Here is an 18,174-nt window from a genome sequence, read left to right as displayed (position 1 = left end):
CATGTATTTCTATGGAGAATGCTTTTGTAAATACATTTTAAAAAATTGAAAAAAGTAACTAAGATAGAAATACTACAAGTCAAAGCACACTATTCCTAACCAAGCCAAACATTTTGATATATGAATGGTTAAAAATAGCACAACCTTTACAGATGTAGTTTGATTGTTAAAACAATCTACAAAGGAAGCTTAATGATGATGAAGCATTTGTGTACTTTCAGATACTTTTTAAAATTTGATTTTCCTTAAAGCACGCCTTTCGACCTCACAAAGCACATTCCAGTCTGTCATTTAAGCACTTGTGTAAAAGCTGCAGCACTTCTTGGTATATATTCCATTCATCCATCCATTTTCTACCACTTATTCGTGGTCGGGTCACAGAGGCAACAGGTCCAGGAGAGAAACCCAAACCTCCCTGTCCACATCGACACTCTCCAGCTCCTCCTGGTGGGACCCCAAGGTGTTCCCAGACCAGAGAGGATCCAGAATCCCTCCAGCGAGGTCTCTTCTCAGTGAGACATGCATTTCTCTGCAATCACAGACCAGTGAGCACACTATGCAACAACGAGGGGGTAAAGGTCCTACCAAAGGATGTTCCAGCACATTGCGGCGGTCAGGAATCAATCAGACATTGGAAAATGAACACCCTTAGCAGTAACCTGCAACCAAATTATGTTTCACCAGTTCTGAAGCTAAAAAACCATAAAACAGGACTTCTTTTCATTTTCAGTAAAAGCATTTTATTAAAAATATCCTGTGATTTAAAAACACCCACAAATTCGGTAGAAAGAGTTATCTTAATCTCTATCAAGATGAACATTTATCAAAAAAATATCACAATCTTCTCATCACTCTTGGTCGTCTAACATTAAAAACAGGATAAAACAACAACAACAAAAAAAATAAGATTTTGAACAAAACAACAAAAATAAATTCAAGTTTTTAAAATCAAAAAAGCTAAAAGGATTCCCCAAAACAGCATAAAAAAAAGATAACAGAAATTTCCCAGAAAAAAATAAAATTTGTGAAAATGCATTTTCTCCCTGGAGCCGGGAGTTGGAAAGCGTTAAAAAACAACAGACAGATCCGTTCGTTTGGAGTGACAGTCGGGGCTTTCATCAGCCGATCCAGCGGGGGCAGAAAAGAAAGCAGAGTACCAGTCAACTTGTTCATTCAAATAAACTAATATTACATCCTACTGAAGTGTCCCCACATCGCGATAAGACAAAAGGCCACTTATTAATGAATATTTCTCTTAAAAAAAGAGCACAGAACCATGAGAGGATAAGAGGAGGGGACACCTGAATATCAAAAAAAAAAAAAAAGAAGAGAACAGTAGTTTGTAAAAGCTTTCAGTGGCACTTGATGCATGTTCAAAGTTTTGCGACTTTAGCCTCGGTTTCATTAAAAGGCACAATCATTAAACAAATAATCTCAGTGGCACTAAACGTCCCATCCCCTTTGGTTTTGTCCTTTTTTTTTCTTTAAAAAAAAAAAAAAATACATTGATCTGTTGAATAATACCACCCAATCTCTCCCACCGTTGCGTCTCTCATCGTCGGCATTCGTTTATAGCAGGACGCACTTCCTCTTCGTTTTGGTCTCGGGAGGTTCCAGCGCGGCCAGTATGGCCTCGTCAAACACGTTCTTAAGTCCTCGCTGTTTCAGGAGAAGGAAATCAGATACGAGAGGAGAGCATTTTAAACGTGAGGTGGACATTTGTCCCGTACCTGTGTGAGGGCGGAGCACTCCACGTATTTCACGGCTCTGAGCTCACGCGCCAGCTTCTCGCCGCTCTCGGGGTAAAGGGGACGCTGTTTGTTCTTCGCCAGCTTCTCAACAGTGTTGGTGTCGTCCCGCAGGTCGACTTGCGTGCCCACCAATAGGAAAGGTGTGCTCGGACAGTGGTGAGAAATCTCAGGCACCCACTGCAAATAACAACAACAGTAAATTAAAATAGAAACTGGATTTCTTTCTGCCAAATCAGCTCTGTTCATTAATGAAATATGTGACGCATCCTCCTGAAACAACTGAGACTTCCATAAAAACAAGTCCATAAAGACACCGTCTAGTGATGCAGGTAACTAAAATAGCAGATAATCCTCCTAATCTGCCTTTAAATCCAAGTTTTCCAACAGGTATGTCTTCAGAAATAAACCCTTTTATTTCTAATCCTTTTAATTTCCCTTGGTATTGACCATTTTCTCTGCCGGGAAATCCTTTCGTATAATGTCTGCCGTCATTGTGAACCTTGAAGATTCCCTTTTTTAAATAAAGGGCTAGAAATCCCAACAACATCATTCAAGTTTTCAAACCGGCACGCTTAAATAAATCTAGTTTGTTGCTAACAAGGTGATAAGTCATCAAATTTCAACAACCAGCGATCATTTTGAAGCTTCTGAGTTGGATAATTTAAAAATAATAACTCATAATTGAAAATTTCCTCATTGTGACTCATTTTTCCAACACAGGTCACATATAACAAAGTGTCCATGTCAGTATTAAACATTATAAAAGTATGTATAATTTTTGTTGTGAAATTAATGCCAGACAGTTTTCAAAAATGCTGACAGAAACATAAAATAAAACAGAATAAACTATCGCCCTGTGTGTGTTCATTAGCTAAATATCTCATGAACCAATGGACAGATTTTAATGAAACTCACAGAAAGTAATCGTTGGCTGTATCTAACACAGGTCAACCCCATTCAAGATGGCCGCCATAGCTAATCGACCTTTACAAAAGCATTAATAGCTCTAAACCAGCCAGTTTTACAGATATCGACCTTAAATATGGCGCGGTAGTAGCTGAGAGTCGCCGAGTGTTAACAGATCACACAAAATCACAGTTTAAAACATTGTCATGACAGCAGCAGGTGATATGCATTGCTTTAAGTGATGCTACTTTAATCTGTAAAGATTTAAAACTAATAAACCCAACAGGTCAGAGACAGAGTCAGACAGCTTCATTAATAATCCCAGTGGGGAATTTATTTGTAGCCTCCTGGGTCAAATTCAACAGTCAAAGTCTAGAGCAGTCAATAAAAACAAGATGCAATAAACAACAAATAAGGCCATTTGTCACTAAAACACTAAAATCAAAGTAAAGAACATATCTTCTGCTGCCTTATATGTCAAAGTTGTAAACTAAGATCATATTCTTATGTTGAAAAATAGACAAATTTATCATTAATCTGTTCAATCAGTTAGCGCTCAGAGGACGTGTTGGGGGCGGCTCTCAGCTACTACCACGCCAAATTTAAGGTCAGTATTTATAAAACTGAGTTGTAGCCACTTTAGTTTTTCTAAGGTCAGTTAGCTGTGGCGGCCATCTTAAACCGGGTTGCAGTGTGTTGTAGATGTCCTACCAGTGACTACGTACTTTCTGAGACTCTTGTTCCTCCATCCGTTCATGAGATATTTATGCTAACAGACACAAACTAACAGACACTGGTAATTACATGATCACCCTCCTTTGATGGCGGAGGAAGATAATGAGCCTTTCAGTGTTGATGAGGAGGGATTTACCACACAGTTTAAGAGTCCAATAAAAAGCCCAACAACTTGTTACGACTATGAATAATTTAGGAAGTTCACCATGAAAAATGAGACTCTCTTTAATCTGTGCACAAAACTAACGAGACCAAAAATGTTTAAATCCAGGAGAGAACTGAAAGTTAAAACCTGACCGACACACTTCCTGCAATGTGAATTAAAAAAAAATTAACCACCTGAAATGGTGATAGAAGGTTCCTTCAGAATAAAATCACTGATTTCAAACTACAACACGAACAGGACACTAAGGACCTTCATCCATAACATCCAAAGACCATCATAAAGCTAAACACACAAGTTACCACCAAGTGTGACTTATTGATGTGTTAAAACTGAATATAATGTTGGGTTTTCCAACATCTGAAGTCCGTTTTCATATTATTTTCAAGGAAAAACATGTTTTTTTTAAAAAAAAAACAGCTTTACAAGCTTTTTAACAGCTTCTGTCAACATGAGAGCCACATCAGGAGCGTTAAAATCAACACGTCGGTGTGAAACTTTACTTGAGGACTGACCTTCTCCTTGACATTTTCAAACGACGAGGGGGAAACAACAGAGAAACATACGAGGAAGACATCTGTCTGCGGGTAGCTGAGAGGACGCAGCCTGTCGTAATCTTCCTGACCTGAGGGCATCAATCACAAACAAAACACAAGAAGCACATTTTCTGTTAGTTTAAGAGGGACAGAATTATGATACAATAAATAAATTATAAATCACAGTTACCTGCTGTGTCAAAAAGACCGAGTGTGTAGGGCTCTCCTCCGATCATCACTGTCACTGCATAATTGTCAAACACCTAAAAAGGAAGTCAAGAAACCCAACATGAGCAGCCATGAATAAATCTAAAGATAGACTCGGGCTTCATAAATCTTCTTACTGTTGGCACATATTCTGAAGGGAACTTGTTGGTTGTGTAGGAGATCAGTAAGCAGGTCTTTCCTACTGCACCGTCTCCTACCACTACACATTTTATCGTCTGCATCTGCAAAACAAAAAGGAAAAAAAAAAACCACAGAGAAAAGCGAGTGAAAAGATGTCAAAACAATACACAGAGAGAGGAAGTAATACACACGTCGTACCACCTACATAGGCTTATTACAGTTACAGGTGGCTTTGTGAACAGCTAAAAACAAACAAACAAACATCTACTTTGACAGAATGATGGAGAAACACTGATTCATCTGAGTATTTTAATGAGCAACAATTTGTTCATATTATTCACTATGAAAGGAATTCTTGTTCAGTCTTAACATCGGCTAATTGCACCATTCATTCATTCATTCACTCATCCATCCATTAAGTCATTTGAAGCCATAAATAATAAAAAAAAAAAAAACATTAATGTTCACAGCTCAACAAAAATGCAATTAATGTGTCATTTTTAAAGCAACTGAAACAAACTATTATCTACTATCTCATCAACAACTAATAATACTTGTTGTATTATATAGGATCTTATTTTATTTATGATAACAGTAATATTAATAATACATATCTATGAATATATAAGTAATCACTGTTGAAGACTAAGAACTGGTACAATACACACACATAAAAATCTTCCAAGCAAATCTTATCATTAAAGCACAATTATATGCATCATTATCACAAACTTTCCTGCTTTCAACCCACAAAAATAAAAGTTAGAGACTTGTGATCTTGACTTTATAATCTAACCAAACACTGCTAATAGTCCAGCTGCCAAAAAGCCTCATCAAACATTAAATACGTTTTCATGCATTTATGACCGTTGGGTTAATTTTACATAACAGTTAGAGATAAATATATTATTGACAATCATTTCTAAAGTTAGTTTGTTTCTGTGGACCTTCTCAAGACGCCACATTTGGTGTTTCATGACAACTTTGGGAACCACTGGTTTATGGTACACTGACAGCTACCCAAACGTCTAATAGTATCAGCAAACTTTAATTCACAATAACTTTTACTTAGGTGTTGTGCAAGACACAAAGTCTTAAAACCAGTAAAAACAATCTAACACTAACAATCTTTAACTCTGTAAAGGTTGTTTGGCTCACAATAATCTGAAGGCATTTTAGAAAGTTTGCGGAGTCGTTTAAGCGTATTACAAAGACGGGTTTCCTCTTGTTGGGGTGAGCCTCGTTGTTTGAAATGAGATGGAAACAAGAACAGAAACACCCGCGGTGTGGACATTCAGAGAGCATTTAAAATCAAATAAAAAGGTAGAAACATCAAAAACTTCATCCTCTGTAATCCCTCAGCTGTTACGGCCATCAGACTGTAAGCTTATCTGCAAACAAGGCATCAGAAAAAGACCAAGGAGTGTATCGAAACTATTAACGACTAAATTATTATAGAAAAACAAATGCACGATTTGAAACATCTGGATAAACACTGCTTCCCGATTAACAAAGCACCTTAGGTCTTTTAACATTGTTTTATTGTTTCTATATATTTTATAGAGTAAATTAATCAGGAAATGTTCCCACCTACAATGAATTAATCCAGTAATTAAGACAAAAACTTAAGAATATACCAAATAAACACCTGAAAAGGAACTGTTGTACCCTTTACTTCACTGCCTTTAACAAGGGGCTTTAATTTAGGACTTTTACACAATAAAACATAAATAATTTATATGATATTTAGTTAAGTTGTTAAACAGTTTATACTAGCTTTAGATCTACTGTGACTACCCAGTTAGTTTACTAGCAGGAAACTGTTGATTATTCTGTTATCTACTGATACGTTTGTTGTTTTTACTTTCAGAATGTTTAACAAACTAAATAATATATCAGGTAACATAAAAAAGTATATAATCAGAGTAATTCATAATGATGAATTTACTTTTTAGATTGAATACATCAATCATATCTGCAGGTTTAAACTGTTTTAAAGCTATTTTTTTAAGTTCAGGATGTGAATAGTTTTTTCCATGAATTTAAGAAAAGGAGAAAAATTAAGCCCTGTGGGTCTCACCAGGCTTGTGCGAACAAATATTACTAATGACAGTGAATAACTTCCGCATAGGTTACATACCAGAAATGTAAAAAAAAAAGGTTCAGTAAAAGAGAAGGCCTATTAGCTCCAATGTGATTTAGAAGCGGATACTGAAACACTTCCGCTATATAAGAAGAGCTCTGAGAGAGAAAAAAAATATATACATATAAATAAATTTATATATAAACGACCTGACACCTCAAAAACCAAACAGTTAAAATCTTAAATAAGATGTAAAAGCAGAAGCTGGGCGCACATTTAAAAGTGATGGGAGTCAGAAAAAGTTACCTTTTCTGTGACAAAACAGTAAAGTCACGTCTTCAGTGACTTCAGCTCCGTATCATAACGACGAAAAAGACAATACAATCAGCCCAAACAGAGCCGATAAGTGACTATTCATGACAACTTCACTTTTTCTCTTAAATAAATGTAAACCAACCACAATGTGAGCTTCACCGACAGGAAACTTATGACACCTCAAGCTTTTTTAAAGAAATAACGCTTCATCTACATAATAACTTAACAACCCTGTGGGATGTTTGTTTGTGTGTCCCACGGCGTAATTAGCGACGAAAAGTTTAAATAAATCATTATTTTCTTCACCTACTTACCGTTTTTCTACCGACAGACTAGGCGTTGGTTGCATCCGGGTTTGTGGGTCGAATTACTTTGTGAGCATGCGCACATCGCACGAGCGGCAGCTCATGAAGAGGAACGGAAATACTGCCTCCTTGTGGCCAACCCTGGAAAAGCACTTATCTATCTATCTATCTATCTTGGTTGTAAATGCTGCTTCCTTTTCTCAAATGGATAAAACATGGCTCCTTTATTATTATTATTGTTTTTTTTTTTGTAAAAGCCTTTTATTAAAAAGTTTTGTTAACACAAACATCTTACAAATAAAGACACCACTGATCCCAGACGATGAGCTGCATCACATTTTGTTACTGACAGAAGGAGTTTACAGTGTGGTGAGATTATAGCCTCTTTCAAATTTAGTTTAGAAAGCAGAATTAGTAAAACAAATTATTTATAGGAAATTCAAATGACATGATACTTCCTGTTGTCTTTAGTCTGTCCTTGGTTTTTGTTTTGGTTTCACAAATTACTGTAGACCTTTATCTTTCTGTAAACCGCCAAAACCTTATATCTTTCACTGTTGGCATTTATCTACAGGGGAACACATTTTTTCTTAGTTTTGGTCTCAGGATGTCCCAGGGCTGCCAGTATGGCTTCATCAAACACGTTCTTAACTCCTTGCTGTTTGAAGAAGAGGGGAAAAAGAACAGATAACAGAACGATAAGAGAAAAATACCTCTTGAGAAAAGATGATTTAACTGCTTGTTCTACCAAAGTTGCTATCTTATTTTAAATGTGTTGTGGAAATTTGGCCCTTACCTTTGTGAGGGCAGAGCACTCCACGTATTTGACAGCTCCGAGCTCACGTGCCAGCTTCTTGCCACTTTCAGGCTTAACGGGGCTCTGTTTGCTCTTCGCCAGCTTTTCAACAGTGTCGTTGTCTTCCCGTAGGTCTGTCTGGGTGCCCACTAAAAGGAAAGGAGTGTCTGGACAGTGATGAGAAATCTCAGGAACCCACTGGAAATAAAATAATAATAATAAAGACAAACAACAGTGAGTGACCAGCAAAGTATAAAACTTTCATAAACACTAAAGTGGTGTTAATCTCAATCAGGGGCTACGTTGTGCAGAAATTATAATAGTGGTAAAAAAAAACACCAAATAAATAAATAGGTGAATACCAAGACATAGCAATTTGTCATGAAACATGTTGCTCCCGTCTAATTTAAACTATACAAATATCTAAAAAAAGCAGTTTCTGTGATCTATATATTGCATTTATCAGTATGAAGAGAATATGGAGTTAAACCTAAATTATTACAAGCTTACCTGCTGTGTAAGACTGTCAGCCAACATTTGTGGCAAAAACAAAACCCATTTACAATCAATGCAATAAATGTTCAAAGTGTGAAATAATATCTGAGAGCTGACCTTCCCTTTGACATTTTCAAACAATTTAGGAGAAACAACAGAGAAACACACGAGGAAGACGTCTGTTTGCGGGTAACTGAGAGGACGCAGCCTGTCGTAATCATCTTGCCCTGAGAACATCAACCACAGAACAAACACAGCCGAGAGGATTCATGTCAGTTTTACAGAATTATAACAGAAAATGAGACGTTTAGAAAGACATTTACCTGCTGTGTCAAAGAGACCGAGTGCATAGGGCTCTCCTCCGATCATCACAGTCACTGCATAATTGTCAAAGACCTTTAGAAATGTTCACAAAGTTGACAAATCACAACTTACTGTATGAGTTCAAAGGATTTCAGCCATGAAAAGCACGTTAAGAGTAGCTTAAAGTCAGTGATTGTTTATAAAAGCTCCTCACTGTGGGAACATATTCTGAAGGGAACTGGGTCGCGTAGGACATCAGTAATTCAGTCTTTCTAGCCTCCATATCTCCTACCAGCACACATTTTACAGTCTGCATCTACATGTAAACACAGAGAAGAAAAGCAAAAATATGACACCGGTTTGCAAGAAACACATAAGCAACATTAGTACTGTTTATACAAACAGAACTCGCATGGCTTCAGTAAAAGAAAATGGCAAATGGACACACATTTGTATCAGTCAAGAACTACGAGAGCCTAAAAAACAAACAGGATAAGAATGAATTTAAGCTGGTGTATTCGGTGTAATTAATTCTTTGTAATACTTTGTTTTACTCCATCCTGTCATCAAATGCTTTTCTGCCCTTTCCTGGTTAGCAGTTCACATTACTCTGCTCTCTTTAATGTCAAAACATTGCTAATGTCTTTAAATCCAAAGAGTGTATCGTATTTGCACAACCCAGTTAGTGACAATACATATGAAAAAGTTTGAAAAAGTCTTACTCACGGTTGTGTTTCCACTAGGTTAGGCGCAGGTTGCATCCGGGTTTAAAGGTCAAATCATAAGACTGTAGGCTCACAGAAAGATTTATTACTTATGTTTAAAGGTTCAAGAGGCAGACACAATACCTTGTGGGATTTAACTTAAACCCTTTTTTTTGATAAAGCTCATGACCAGGACTGGCTCAGATTTTCACTTTTCATTTTGTGTTTGTTTACGAATATTTTCATCACGGTTTAGATTTATTCAAAATGACAACTTATTTTATTAGTCGCCTCTGAGCATTTAAACGGAAATAAAAGTGAATATGCAAAAAAAAGTAACTCACATGTAAATTGACAGTTCAGGTTTTACAGAAAGGATTTCACGCTTAAAACAGATGAAGTCACCTGTCCATTAAAATTATAAACACAACAGGTGATTAGGAAAATTGTTATGTGTAATCAAAACACTGGTTTATAACAAAATAACATTTACTTTTTAAGCTCAGTTGACTGATAACACTCAGGTCCATAACTCAACTGAAAATTGGGGAAAAGTCATCAAATTTGTAAAGAAAACTGAAAATTCATAAAGCTGTTGTTCTAAACCACTTTCAAATGCAGACAAAACATCTAATTCAGTGGAAGAGAAATTGAAAATTGAAGGGTGGCTTGATTTGAACTGTACTGTACTTAAAAACTAAATAGGTTTTGTAGTTTATGATTAAAATGGTTAAATTAGTTCCTACACAGTGTTAGATGAGACGGTTCAGTCGTTTGCGTTTGTTGCGCGGAACTACTTTATTTTGAAAAGTCAAAAGCCGGAAGTCGTCACTGTTAGCTCTCATGCTAACTTGATAGCAGCGGTGTTTTGTGCTTCCCTTTGTTAGCAGACTGACTTCCGTTTGTATGTTGTTTTTTTCCTCCCCTTCAGATTTCTGGAATTTACTGTGTTGTGGGAGTGAGAGCCGCATGCCTCGTTTGTTAACAAGCGATAGTTGCGGTTCCGTGTTTTCGAGCTAGAGGTCCATCATTTCCGCCTGACTTGAGCCGGAGCCTGTTACTCTTTTTCCGCGACCGTTTTCGCTGGGTTAGCTGGCTAACACGGGCCAGCTGAGTTAAATCGCCTAACATGTTTCGCTTCTTGAATGACGCCGACGACGACCCCTTCATGATGTAAGTGCTGGCATTCGTCACATTCTGTTCAGCTGTTCCTCTCGGCGGTGGGAAGCTACATTTAGCCGTGTAAAAGCCTGTGATTTCCCGTTGTCTCTGTGTAAAGCAGGTAGCCTACCTTTCCTTATTCTAGCCAGCTGTAGAGGGGGCCTAGCTTTAGAGGGCCACCATATTAGATAGACAATAAACCAAAACAGGGGGATGAAAAAGAGCTCTGGAAAATACAGTATTGAGGATTTCTGCAGCAGCAACAACTGATCAATGCTACTCTTCTTTTTTTTTTTAAATAATTACTTAAGCTGTTTGGGATTTGGTTGTTGGCCCATCCAGCATATTTACATAATCGCCTTTGCTCTGTACTGCAAATGCATGAAGATCTTTTTCTCTTTTTTGCATCCAGAAAAGACTCTAAACTACGTCTAATGTCAAAACTAAAAGATAATTACAATAATAATCACAATAACAAACCTTACACATTCAGATTTGTAAACCCAATACTCCTGACACAATGTTTTTCCTGCTTTCTTATCCTAAATTTATCTAATAGAACTAAAAAACCTACCTTGAAACCCAAAAGTTATCTTTTTAACTCCCAACCTTAAAACAAATATGACTTTTTAAAGGTTTAGCTCTCAGATGAGTCCCAGTATCAACAGAAAGTCTCCATCATAATAAAAACAAACACACAGACACATTTTAATATGCATTTATTGTTTTAAGAAGTGATAATAACTGATGTTTTCATTGGTAATAATGTTTTATAATAGGTTTATAACAGAACTGTATTTTGAGTAAGGTAGCAAAATATAGAAACAATTTATTGTCATTGCAATAATAATATTAGAAAGGGCTGCAATAAAATCACGGGACATTATATTTCAAGTACCAAACATTAATGTTCTGTATTGTATTCATGTATTTGGTCCAACAGAGTCATTGTAAGTGTTTCTATCACCGTGCAGCCCCAATTTTGAGTATGAATTTGTTATTATTTTTTTTTACCTTTAGTTTGATCTGGTTGTAATGAGAAAATAACAAAAATTGCCTCAAAATGTTTTAATTTTCAAGGTAGTGTTTTGAAATGGGCATTTTTTTCTTATCGGCTATAAAAACAAACAAAAACTAATTTATAAAACAAATGTTTTACTTTACATTAATTAAAAATGAGCTACTGAAGTTCATCAGGCTGCTGAAAATATATTATTTTATAAAGTGATTGATAAAACTCTTTGTGCACCACACATCATTTTACCCAACCAGACTTCCAGGTCTGGTTGGAAGTCTTGAACCCAGTTTTAGTTTCCTGTGGGTTCCTAAAACAAGGTTATATTCCAGTAGAGCTCAGAAACCCTCAGCAAAAAATACTTTTTTATGTTTTCAGCTGGATGGATTTAACTAACGTCTTCCCTGTGTTTAAGTAAAGCTTGCCTTCTCGTCTCACAGCATCATTTAAAGAGCTGTGCTCGTTTCATGTCTTTTAGGGACCCGTTTGCTGCTCACCGGCACCAAATGAGGAGTATGTTTGGACCATTCGGCATGGACCCTTTTGCTCTTGCACCCCAGATACAGCCGCATCGACCAGCACGCAGACAGACAGCTGTGGTAATGGGTTGCTTGTTTAATGTACAAATCACTTTAACATGGTGTTTATTTTAGTTATACTTGAGCTTAAGCTGTCACTGTTTTCTTTTAGGCTGGCCCACTTGCTCCCTTTGGGATGATGGGAATGGTGAGTAGCAGATTCTGTGGCCTTGTTCAGTAACTTCATCAAAATAACTTGTATTTTGCATCATGTGACTATATGACTTTAATCACATGATAACTATATAGAGGTTGAAGTGGTTAATTTTGTATTCTGTAAAAGATTTACTGATATTCCATGTAAGCAATAATAAATGTACAGTTTAAGACCCTAACTAGATCTTATTATAATTATATCGGTTTAAGCAACATGATTACTAGATTACTGGATACTGTTACTCTGTTTACTTCAGTCTACATAATAGTTTTTAAACTCCAGCATATATACTTATAACAGATAATGCTATAAAACTAAATTAATCTTTTCAGTTTAAAGCTTTTACATAAGCTAAAACCTTTCTGCCTTAATATGAAGTAAATTCACCTTCAGACGAGCAACAACATACTGCGCTTTATGGTGTCATTATTTTAAAAATATGGAGAAATAAAATAAATTAGAACAGGTAAGGATCTAATTATTTTTTGACGTTTCCTGAGATCGTTTTGAATTGAAAGATGTTTTTCACATCACTTTAAACACTATTTGCTAATGTAAGTGTCTCTTTTGTGAATATTTTACTCTTGAAAGGTTTAAAATGGGGAAAGTTATGATTAAAGCCACAGAGTGGTGTTTTTTGTTAGTTTCCTTCTTGTTTTTGCCACTCAGTGAGCGCTGTGCAGTGAAGTAAGTCGCTGCATCTGAAATTGAATCAGCTAGGTCAAAGCTACTCCTAAATTTGGAGTGACCCATTATTTTGATTTTTTTAGAGTAATAATGGGTGATGGGATTCTTTCTCTGCACTTGGACTTAAGAGAAACAGCACAAAAAAATAATCTTCTACAGACAAAAGCATTTTTTTTTCTTTTCCATTATATTTGGACCACTTTTTTTTCCTTAAGAGTCTGAAAAGAGTATGTCATCTTTAATGTTTTAAGGAAATGTGAATTTCAGAAATCTTCTTTGTGTTTGCAGGGCGGAGGTTTTATGGACATGTTTGGCATGATGGGAGAAATGATGGGAAACATGGTAAGCAGTCTTGACAACCAGTTAGAAACAAACAGTGCAGTTACTACTGCGAATGAAACCAGCGTATAAATAAAACACGAGAGGTGTAAAAACATGTATTTGTATCAATCCGTCATGATACAGACTCGGGGAACACATTAGTCACAGGTGATCACGGCTCCCATTTAGAAGCTGGTGTACATTTTATTACATTTTGTTAACAGCCAGGGCAGAAAAGAAGCAGATAAGTTGATATTTTATTGCGCTCTGCATCAAACTAAGCATTAATGACGGATTCAGAATAACGAGCAGAAGCTCCCTGTTTCAAGTCTTCTGTCCCGGATGAGGGGTGCCAGTATGGCAAGCAGTTACGTCATATAATTGGCTGTCTGATATTTTTACAGCAGGTTGTTGGTGTATTTTTATTAATATCTCTGATATCAGGAGTCGTTTTCCCCACACACGCTTGCTGAGAAGCTTGATTTTTGACTGTATCACAAACTAGCATTTGTTTCTTTTTCCTGTTCTACCAAACTGTGACTCTTGTACCGAGGTGCGTATCGAACCGTGGCTTAGGCGTGCCGTTAAAGCCCTACTCATCACATTTTTCTGTTTATTTTTGTCCCCCTTCTTGTAGGAAAGAATGACTGGAACACCAAACTGCCAAACATTTTCGTCTTCAACAGTGATCTCCTATTCGTCTTCAGACTCGGGGGCTCCTAAAGTTTATCAGCAGACAAGTGAAACAAGAACAGGGCCTGGAGGGGTATGAACAACTTCAAGTTTTAAAATGTTATGGTTTGTAAATCATGGCATAATTACGGCCTTCTGGCCTCATTAACTCATAAAATCACCAGTAACCGCAGTGATAATAAATATGTCACCCGCTTGGGTTTACTCAGAGTGCAAAGTATTCGGTTTTATTAAACTGTTCTCGTCACTTTTTCCCTATCAGATCCGCGAGACGCGGCAGTCAATGAGGGACAGTGAGAGCGGCTTTGAGCGTCTCGCCATCGGCCACCACATTCGCGATCGGGCACATATTATGGAGCGTTCACGAAATCGCCGCACCGGAGATCGAGAGGAACGACAAGACTTCATCAACCTGGATGAGAGTGAGTGATGCTGATTAGTTTCGTAGCGTCAGCCTGCCTCTGAATGATTAGAAAAGTACGCAGAGGACTAATATTAAAGAAATTAGAAATGCACTTTTTGAAATCCAATTAACTTCATGTAAATGAGGTTCAGAGTACACGCTCTGTGTTCTCGCTAGGCGAGGCTGCAGCGTTCGACGAGGAGTGGAGGAGGGAGGCGGGAAGATACGTTCCCCCAAACGCCCGTGGGCTGGATTACGGCCAAGATCTACACGGAGGAGGACAGCAACTGGCCCTCCCCGCTCCACCCAGCTCAACACCCCCTCATCGACACGAGTCCCCCAGGCACCGTCAGCCCCAAACCCGTCCACGTTACGACTGGTGAGAAGGTAACGTAAACGAAGAGTGGCAATTATTCAAATCACATTATTTTTCTTCTGGTTTGAAAAACTGAGCATTTAGTTATGTTTTATTGTCAGATTTTTACTCCCAGTTACAGAATGTACCAGAAAACCTTATCAGTATCAGAAAAACAACTTCTCACTTCACAACAAAATGAAAAGTAGAGGAGAAATAATGGGGGTATTAAGTCTGAAGCACACACAATGTTCTTTACAAATTGATGTTTGATAATTAGCTTTGAATTTGAGATAGTTTTGTTTATGTTGTATTGATCTGTGTTTCAAAACCTAAATGCATCTGAATTTACTTTATAGAGTTATTACAATTTCAGTGAAGCCCAAACGTCCAGCGCTGGAAGCCAGCAATTTTAAAATCATATACATGTCTAACAATAGCACTACAATTCAAATGTATTAAGAGACGATTTACATTTTACAAGTTAATTTAAACAATACATTATGATGAAACGGCTGAAAGCATAAAAACCTCGATTACAGAGCTTGTATGTCATTTTAGATGAACATTGGCTGGATCAGGGGTGGTGGCACTCTTGGTCCTGGAGGGCCACTGTCCTGCAGGTTTTACTTGTTTCTCTGATTTGAATCACACCTGATTTGAATAAGTGGGTGATTAACAGGCTTCTGCAGAACATGAAGAGGTAACTTAACCAGTGAATCAGGTGTTGGAGCAGGGAAACAAGGAAAACATGCAGGGCAGTGGCCCTCAAGGACCCAGATTGCCCACCCCTGGGCTGGATGGATGTGATATTTAAAAGAGTCAAATCTGTTCGAGAAAATGTCTCTGCTCTTCTGCTATTGTTAACGTTGTAAGGCATTATGAATGATTAATATTATGGAAATAATATGAAGGCGATCTTCGTCACACATTTAAAGCATAGTGCTCCACGTCAGTGCAGCTGATTTTTTCTCCGCTCCTCGTTTTGTTCTGAAACCACGACACTCGCAGACACTTTGTTATGGCCACCTGTTTAGTTGCTTGTTAACACGTGGCAGCGATTAAACACATTTAGGTGTCCAGACCTGGTGAAGGCGATTTGCTGAAGTTCAAAGCGAGCATCAGAACATCTATTTACGTGCCTTTAATCGTGACGTGGTTGTTGGTGCCAGACTGGCTGGTCTGAGAGTATCAGAAACTGCTGATCTACTGGGCTTTTCACACACGCACACCCATCTCTAGAGTTTACAGAAAACAATCTGAAAAAGAGAAACTATCCAGTAAGCATCAGTTCTGTGGATGAAAATGCCTTGTTGGTGTCAGAGGAGAAGGGGCAGGCTGGTTTGAGACGATAGAAAGGCAACAGTGGCTCAAATAATCACTTCTTCCTACCAAAGTGTGCAGAATACCATCTCTGAATGAACAACATGTGAAACCTTGAAGCAGCAGAAGACCACCGGGTGTAACTCCTGTCGGCTACGAACAGGAAATTGAAGCTACGATACGTACAGGCTCACCAGAATTGGACAACAAGCCTTTTTTTCCAGGGGCAGATTCAGAGGCTTCATTGGGTGATCCTACCTGCTTCCAGCTCGCTTCTTAGGATCTACCTGACCGAGGTTCCAGGCGGGCCGTACTGAGCCGACTGCAGGCCATTGATTGGCCAGGGAGCCAATTTATTGGATGAGTCATGGCAGCGACTTATCAGAATCACCCTTTTCTTCTGCCATTTTCTCCAGCCCAATATTTTTTGTAATGTAAACCTTTTCTAGCTCACTTTGAACTTGTGTATGACTAAACATAAACCGAGCACCAGGCATACCATGACCTCGATGTCCTCCGTTGTTGGGTGCCGCTAAAAATGACATCAGAGGAGCGTCGAGCAGCCATGCTGTGACAAGCTCAGTTCTATGGACAGTCACAGACATCGTGTAGAATCGAATTAGGGCGAGGTGAGTCTTAAAAACCACTTCCTGGTCTGATGAGTCTGGATTCACTGAAGTCCAGTCGAGCACCTTTGGGATGAGGCGGAACGGGAGATGCATATCATGGCATATCATGGATGTGCAGCTGATAAATCTGTAGCAATTGTCAGTATTGACCAAAATCTCTGAGGAATGTTTCCAACACCTTGTTGAATCAGTGCCACTAAGAAATTAAAGCAGTTCTGAAGGCAAAATTGGGTCTAACCCAGTACTAGCAAGGTGTACCTAATAAAGTACAGGTGGGTGTATGTGGAACATGGCCGCCTTTATTAGTGATTTATAATTGATCAGAGGTACCTTAATGACAGAACAGTGTTTAAAGAGCAGCTTCCAACTATATTTAATGTTTCTTCTTGTTGGTGTTTGGAAAATAAAATGTTTTTGGACCAATTTTAGGGTTGGCAAGACCTGCCCTTATAAACCATGTTGTGTTAAACATAATCCTTTATCGTTCAATAAAAATAATTCTTTTTAAGGTATGTATTTTTTCTGTCTTTTGTAATTGGGTCTATTTCTTCCTTCGTCTCTGCAGGCGTCCCGCTCTGCAATGTTAACGACTAGAAGAGTTGAGGAAGAACTTCCCCGATGCTGTGAAACGCGCTGAAGACGGACGTTAACGAATGAAACGACTATCCGTCATTAATGTTTGATATGACTGGACTGTCTAAACATGAATACATATACACACACACACGCACAACGAAGCAAAACACACATTTAATAGTTGCATCTACAGGTCAACTTTACTGTTACACAGATTTACAGACACCCTTGTGTAAACCTGGGTGTAACTACACTCACTTTATATATACTCATTCAAAAAAAAAAAAACTTGACATGCGTCTTTACCCACTGCACTTAGCTGCTGCAGTATACAGTACTTCTGCTGTACAGTCCATTTTATGTTTGTGAGGGCACTTGTGTGTCGGTGAAATGAATTGTATACTGTTAACTAATCTAACTAAATAAAAGTTCATTAATCATTGTTAGATAATGGACAAATGTGTCTCTCGTGGTGTTTGAGGTTGCACGTCGTTAGTTGTGATCAATCTCTGTTTGTGAAGTCCTGTGTTTCTGCAACCTTAACGAGCAAAAGAGCCGTTTCAGCCGCTAAATTAAATATGTCCAGAGCCGTAAAATGTGCTTGAAGGGAGGAAAAAAAGGTGAAACGACTCACCGAGTGGTGTACTTTATTCTGTGTTACAAAAAAAAAAGGTTTGTTGCGTTGTAAAGTTAACGATTTATAGCAAATCTCTGACATTTATGGGCACTTTTACATGTCAGGACAAGGGAAGGAAACCAATCCTTGTGTAGTGGGATAATATGTGACCTGTGCTGGCAAAATGAGTCACAGGGAGGAATTTTCCAACGATGAGGTG

At 37.9% G+C, this 18,174-nt stretch overlaps 3 protein-coding genes across 3 annotated transcripts; 1 reads left to right on the top strand and 2 right to left on the bottom strand.

The window, feature by feature from the left end:
- Nucleotides 1–714: 714 nt before the first annotated feature.
- Nucleotides 715–7,229, bottom strand: LOC108235453 (cell division control protein 42 homolog). Its single transcript, XM_017415473.3, has 6 exons — nt 7,152–7,229; nt 4,436–4,540; nt 4,282–4,354; nt 4,071–4,180; nt 1,731–1,928; nt 715–1,659 (listed from the first exon to the last, which is right to left on the bottom strand). Exons 2-6 carry the CDS (start codon nt 4,538–4,540, stop codon nt 1,570–1,572), a joined length of 576 nt encoding a protein of 191 aa, XP_017270962.1. The 5' UTR covers nt 7,152–7,229; the 3' UTR covers nt 715–1,569.
- Nucleotides 7,230–7,372: 143 nt separating this feature from the next.
- LOC108235454 (cell division control protein 42 homolog) lies at nt 7,373–9,944 on the bottom strand. Its single transcript, XM_017415474.3, has 6 exons — nt 9,463–9,944; nt 8,951–9,052; nt 8,757–8,829; nt 8,551–8,660; nt 7,939–8,136; nt 7,373–7,800 (listed from the first exon to the last, which is right to left on the bottom strand). Exons 2-6 carry the CDS (start codon nt 9,050–9,052, stop codon nt 7,711–7,713), a joined length of 573 nt encoding a protein of 190 aa, XP_017270963.1. The 5' UTR covers nt 9,463–9,944; the 3' UTR covers nt 7,373–7,710.
- Nucleotides 9,945–10,279: 335 nt separating this feature from the next.
- On the top strand, nt 10,280–17,784 carry mlf2 (myeloid leukemia factor 2). Its single transcript, XM_017415463.3, has 8 exons — nt 10,280–10,613; nt 12,095–12,215; nt 12,307–12,342; nt 13,327–13,380; nt 13,997–14,125; nt 14,315–14,474; nt 14,633–14,842; nt 17,328–17,784. The coding sequence occupies exons 1-7, from the start codon at nt 10,570–10,572 to the stop codon at nt 14,836–14,838; spliced, it is 750 nt and encodes a 249-aa protein (XP_017270952.1). The 5' UTR covers nt 10,280–10,569; the 3' UTR covers nt 14,839–14,842; nt 17,328–17,784.
- The last annotated feature ends 390 nt before the right edge of the window (nt 17,785–18,174 follow it).

This window comes from Kryptolebias marmoratus, linkage group LG16 (assembly GCF_001649575.2).
Source record: "Kryptolebias marmoratus isolate JLee-2015 linkage group LG16, ASM164957v2, whole genome shotgun sequence".
NCBI classification, from domain to species: Eukaryota; Metazoa; Chordata; class Actinopteri; order Cyprinodontiformes; family Rivulidae; genus Kryptolebias; species Kryptolebias marmoratus.
The sequence above is the reverse complement of the archived record's forward strand: the minus strand, read 5'-3'. Positions and strand labels throughout refer to the sequence as shown.

Bases quoted from the DNA above. Each gene is read 5' to 3' on its own strand.
- mlf2 (XM_017415463.3), top strand. From the start codon at position 10,570: ATGTTTCGCTTCTTGAATGACGCCGACGACGACCCCTTCATGAT. The intron at 12,216-12,306 runs GTAATGGGTTGC...GTTTTCTTTTAG, and splicing joins CACGCAGACAGACAGCTGTG to GCTGGCCCACTTGCTCCCTT. The intron at 14,475-14,632 runs GTGAGTGATGCT...TGTTCTCGCTAG, and splicing joins CTTCATCAACCTGGATGAGA to GCGAGGCTGCAGCGTTCGAC.
- LOC108235453 (XM_017415473.3), bottom strand. From the start codon at position 4,540: ATGCAGACGATAAAATGTGTAGTGGTAGGAGACGGTGCAGTAGGAAAG. The intron at 4,355-4,435 runs GTAAGAAGATTT...CTTCCTTTTTAG, and splicing joins CTTCAGAATATGTGCCAACA to GTGTTTGACAATTATGCAGT. The intron at 1,660-1,730 runs GTACGGGACAAA...CTCCTGAAACAG, and splicing joins AGTGCTCCGCCCTCACACAG to CGAGGACTTAAGAACGTGTT.
- LOC108235454 (XM_017415474.3), bottom strand. From the start codon at position 9,052: ATGCAGACTGTAAAATGTGTGCTGGTAGGAGATATGGAGGCTAGAAAG. The intron at 8,661-8,756 runs GTAAATGTCTTT...TGATGTTCTCAG, and splicing joins CGGTCTCTTTGACACAGCAG to GGCAAGATGATTACGACAGG. The intron at 8,137-8,550 runs GTCAGCTCTCAG...TTTTATTTCCAG, and splicing joins TTGAAAATGTCAAAGGGAAG to TGGGTTCCTGAGATTTCTCA.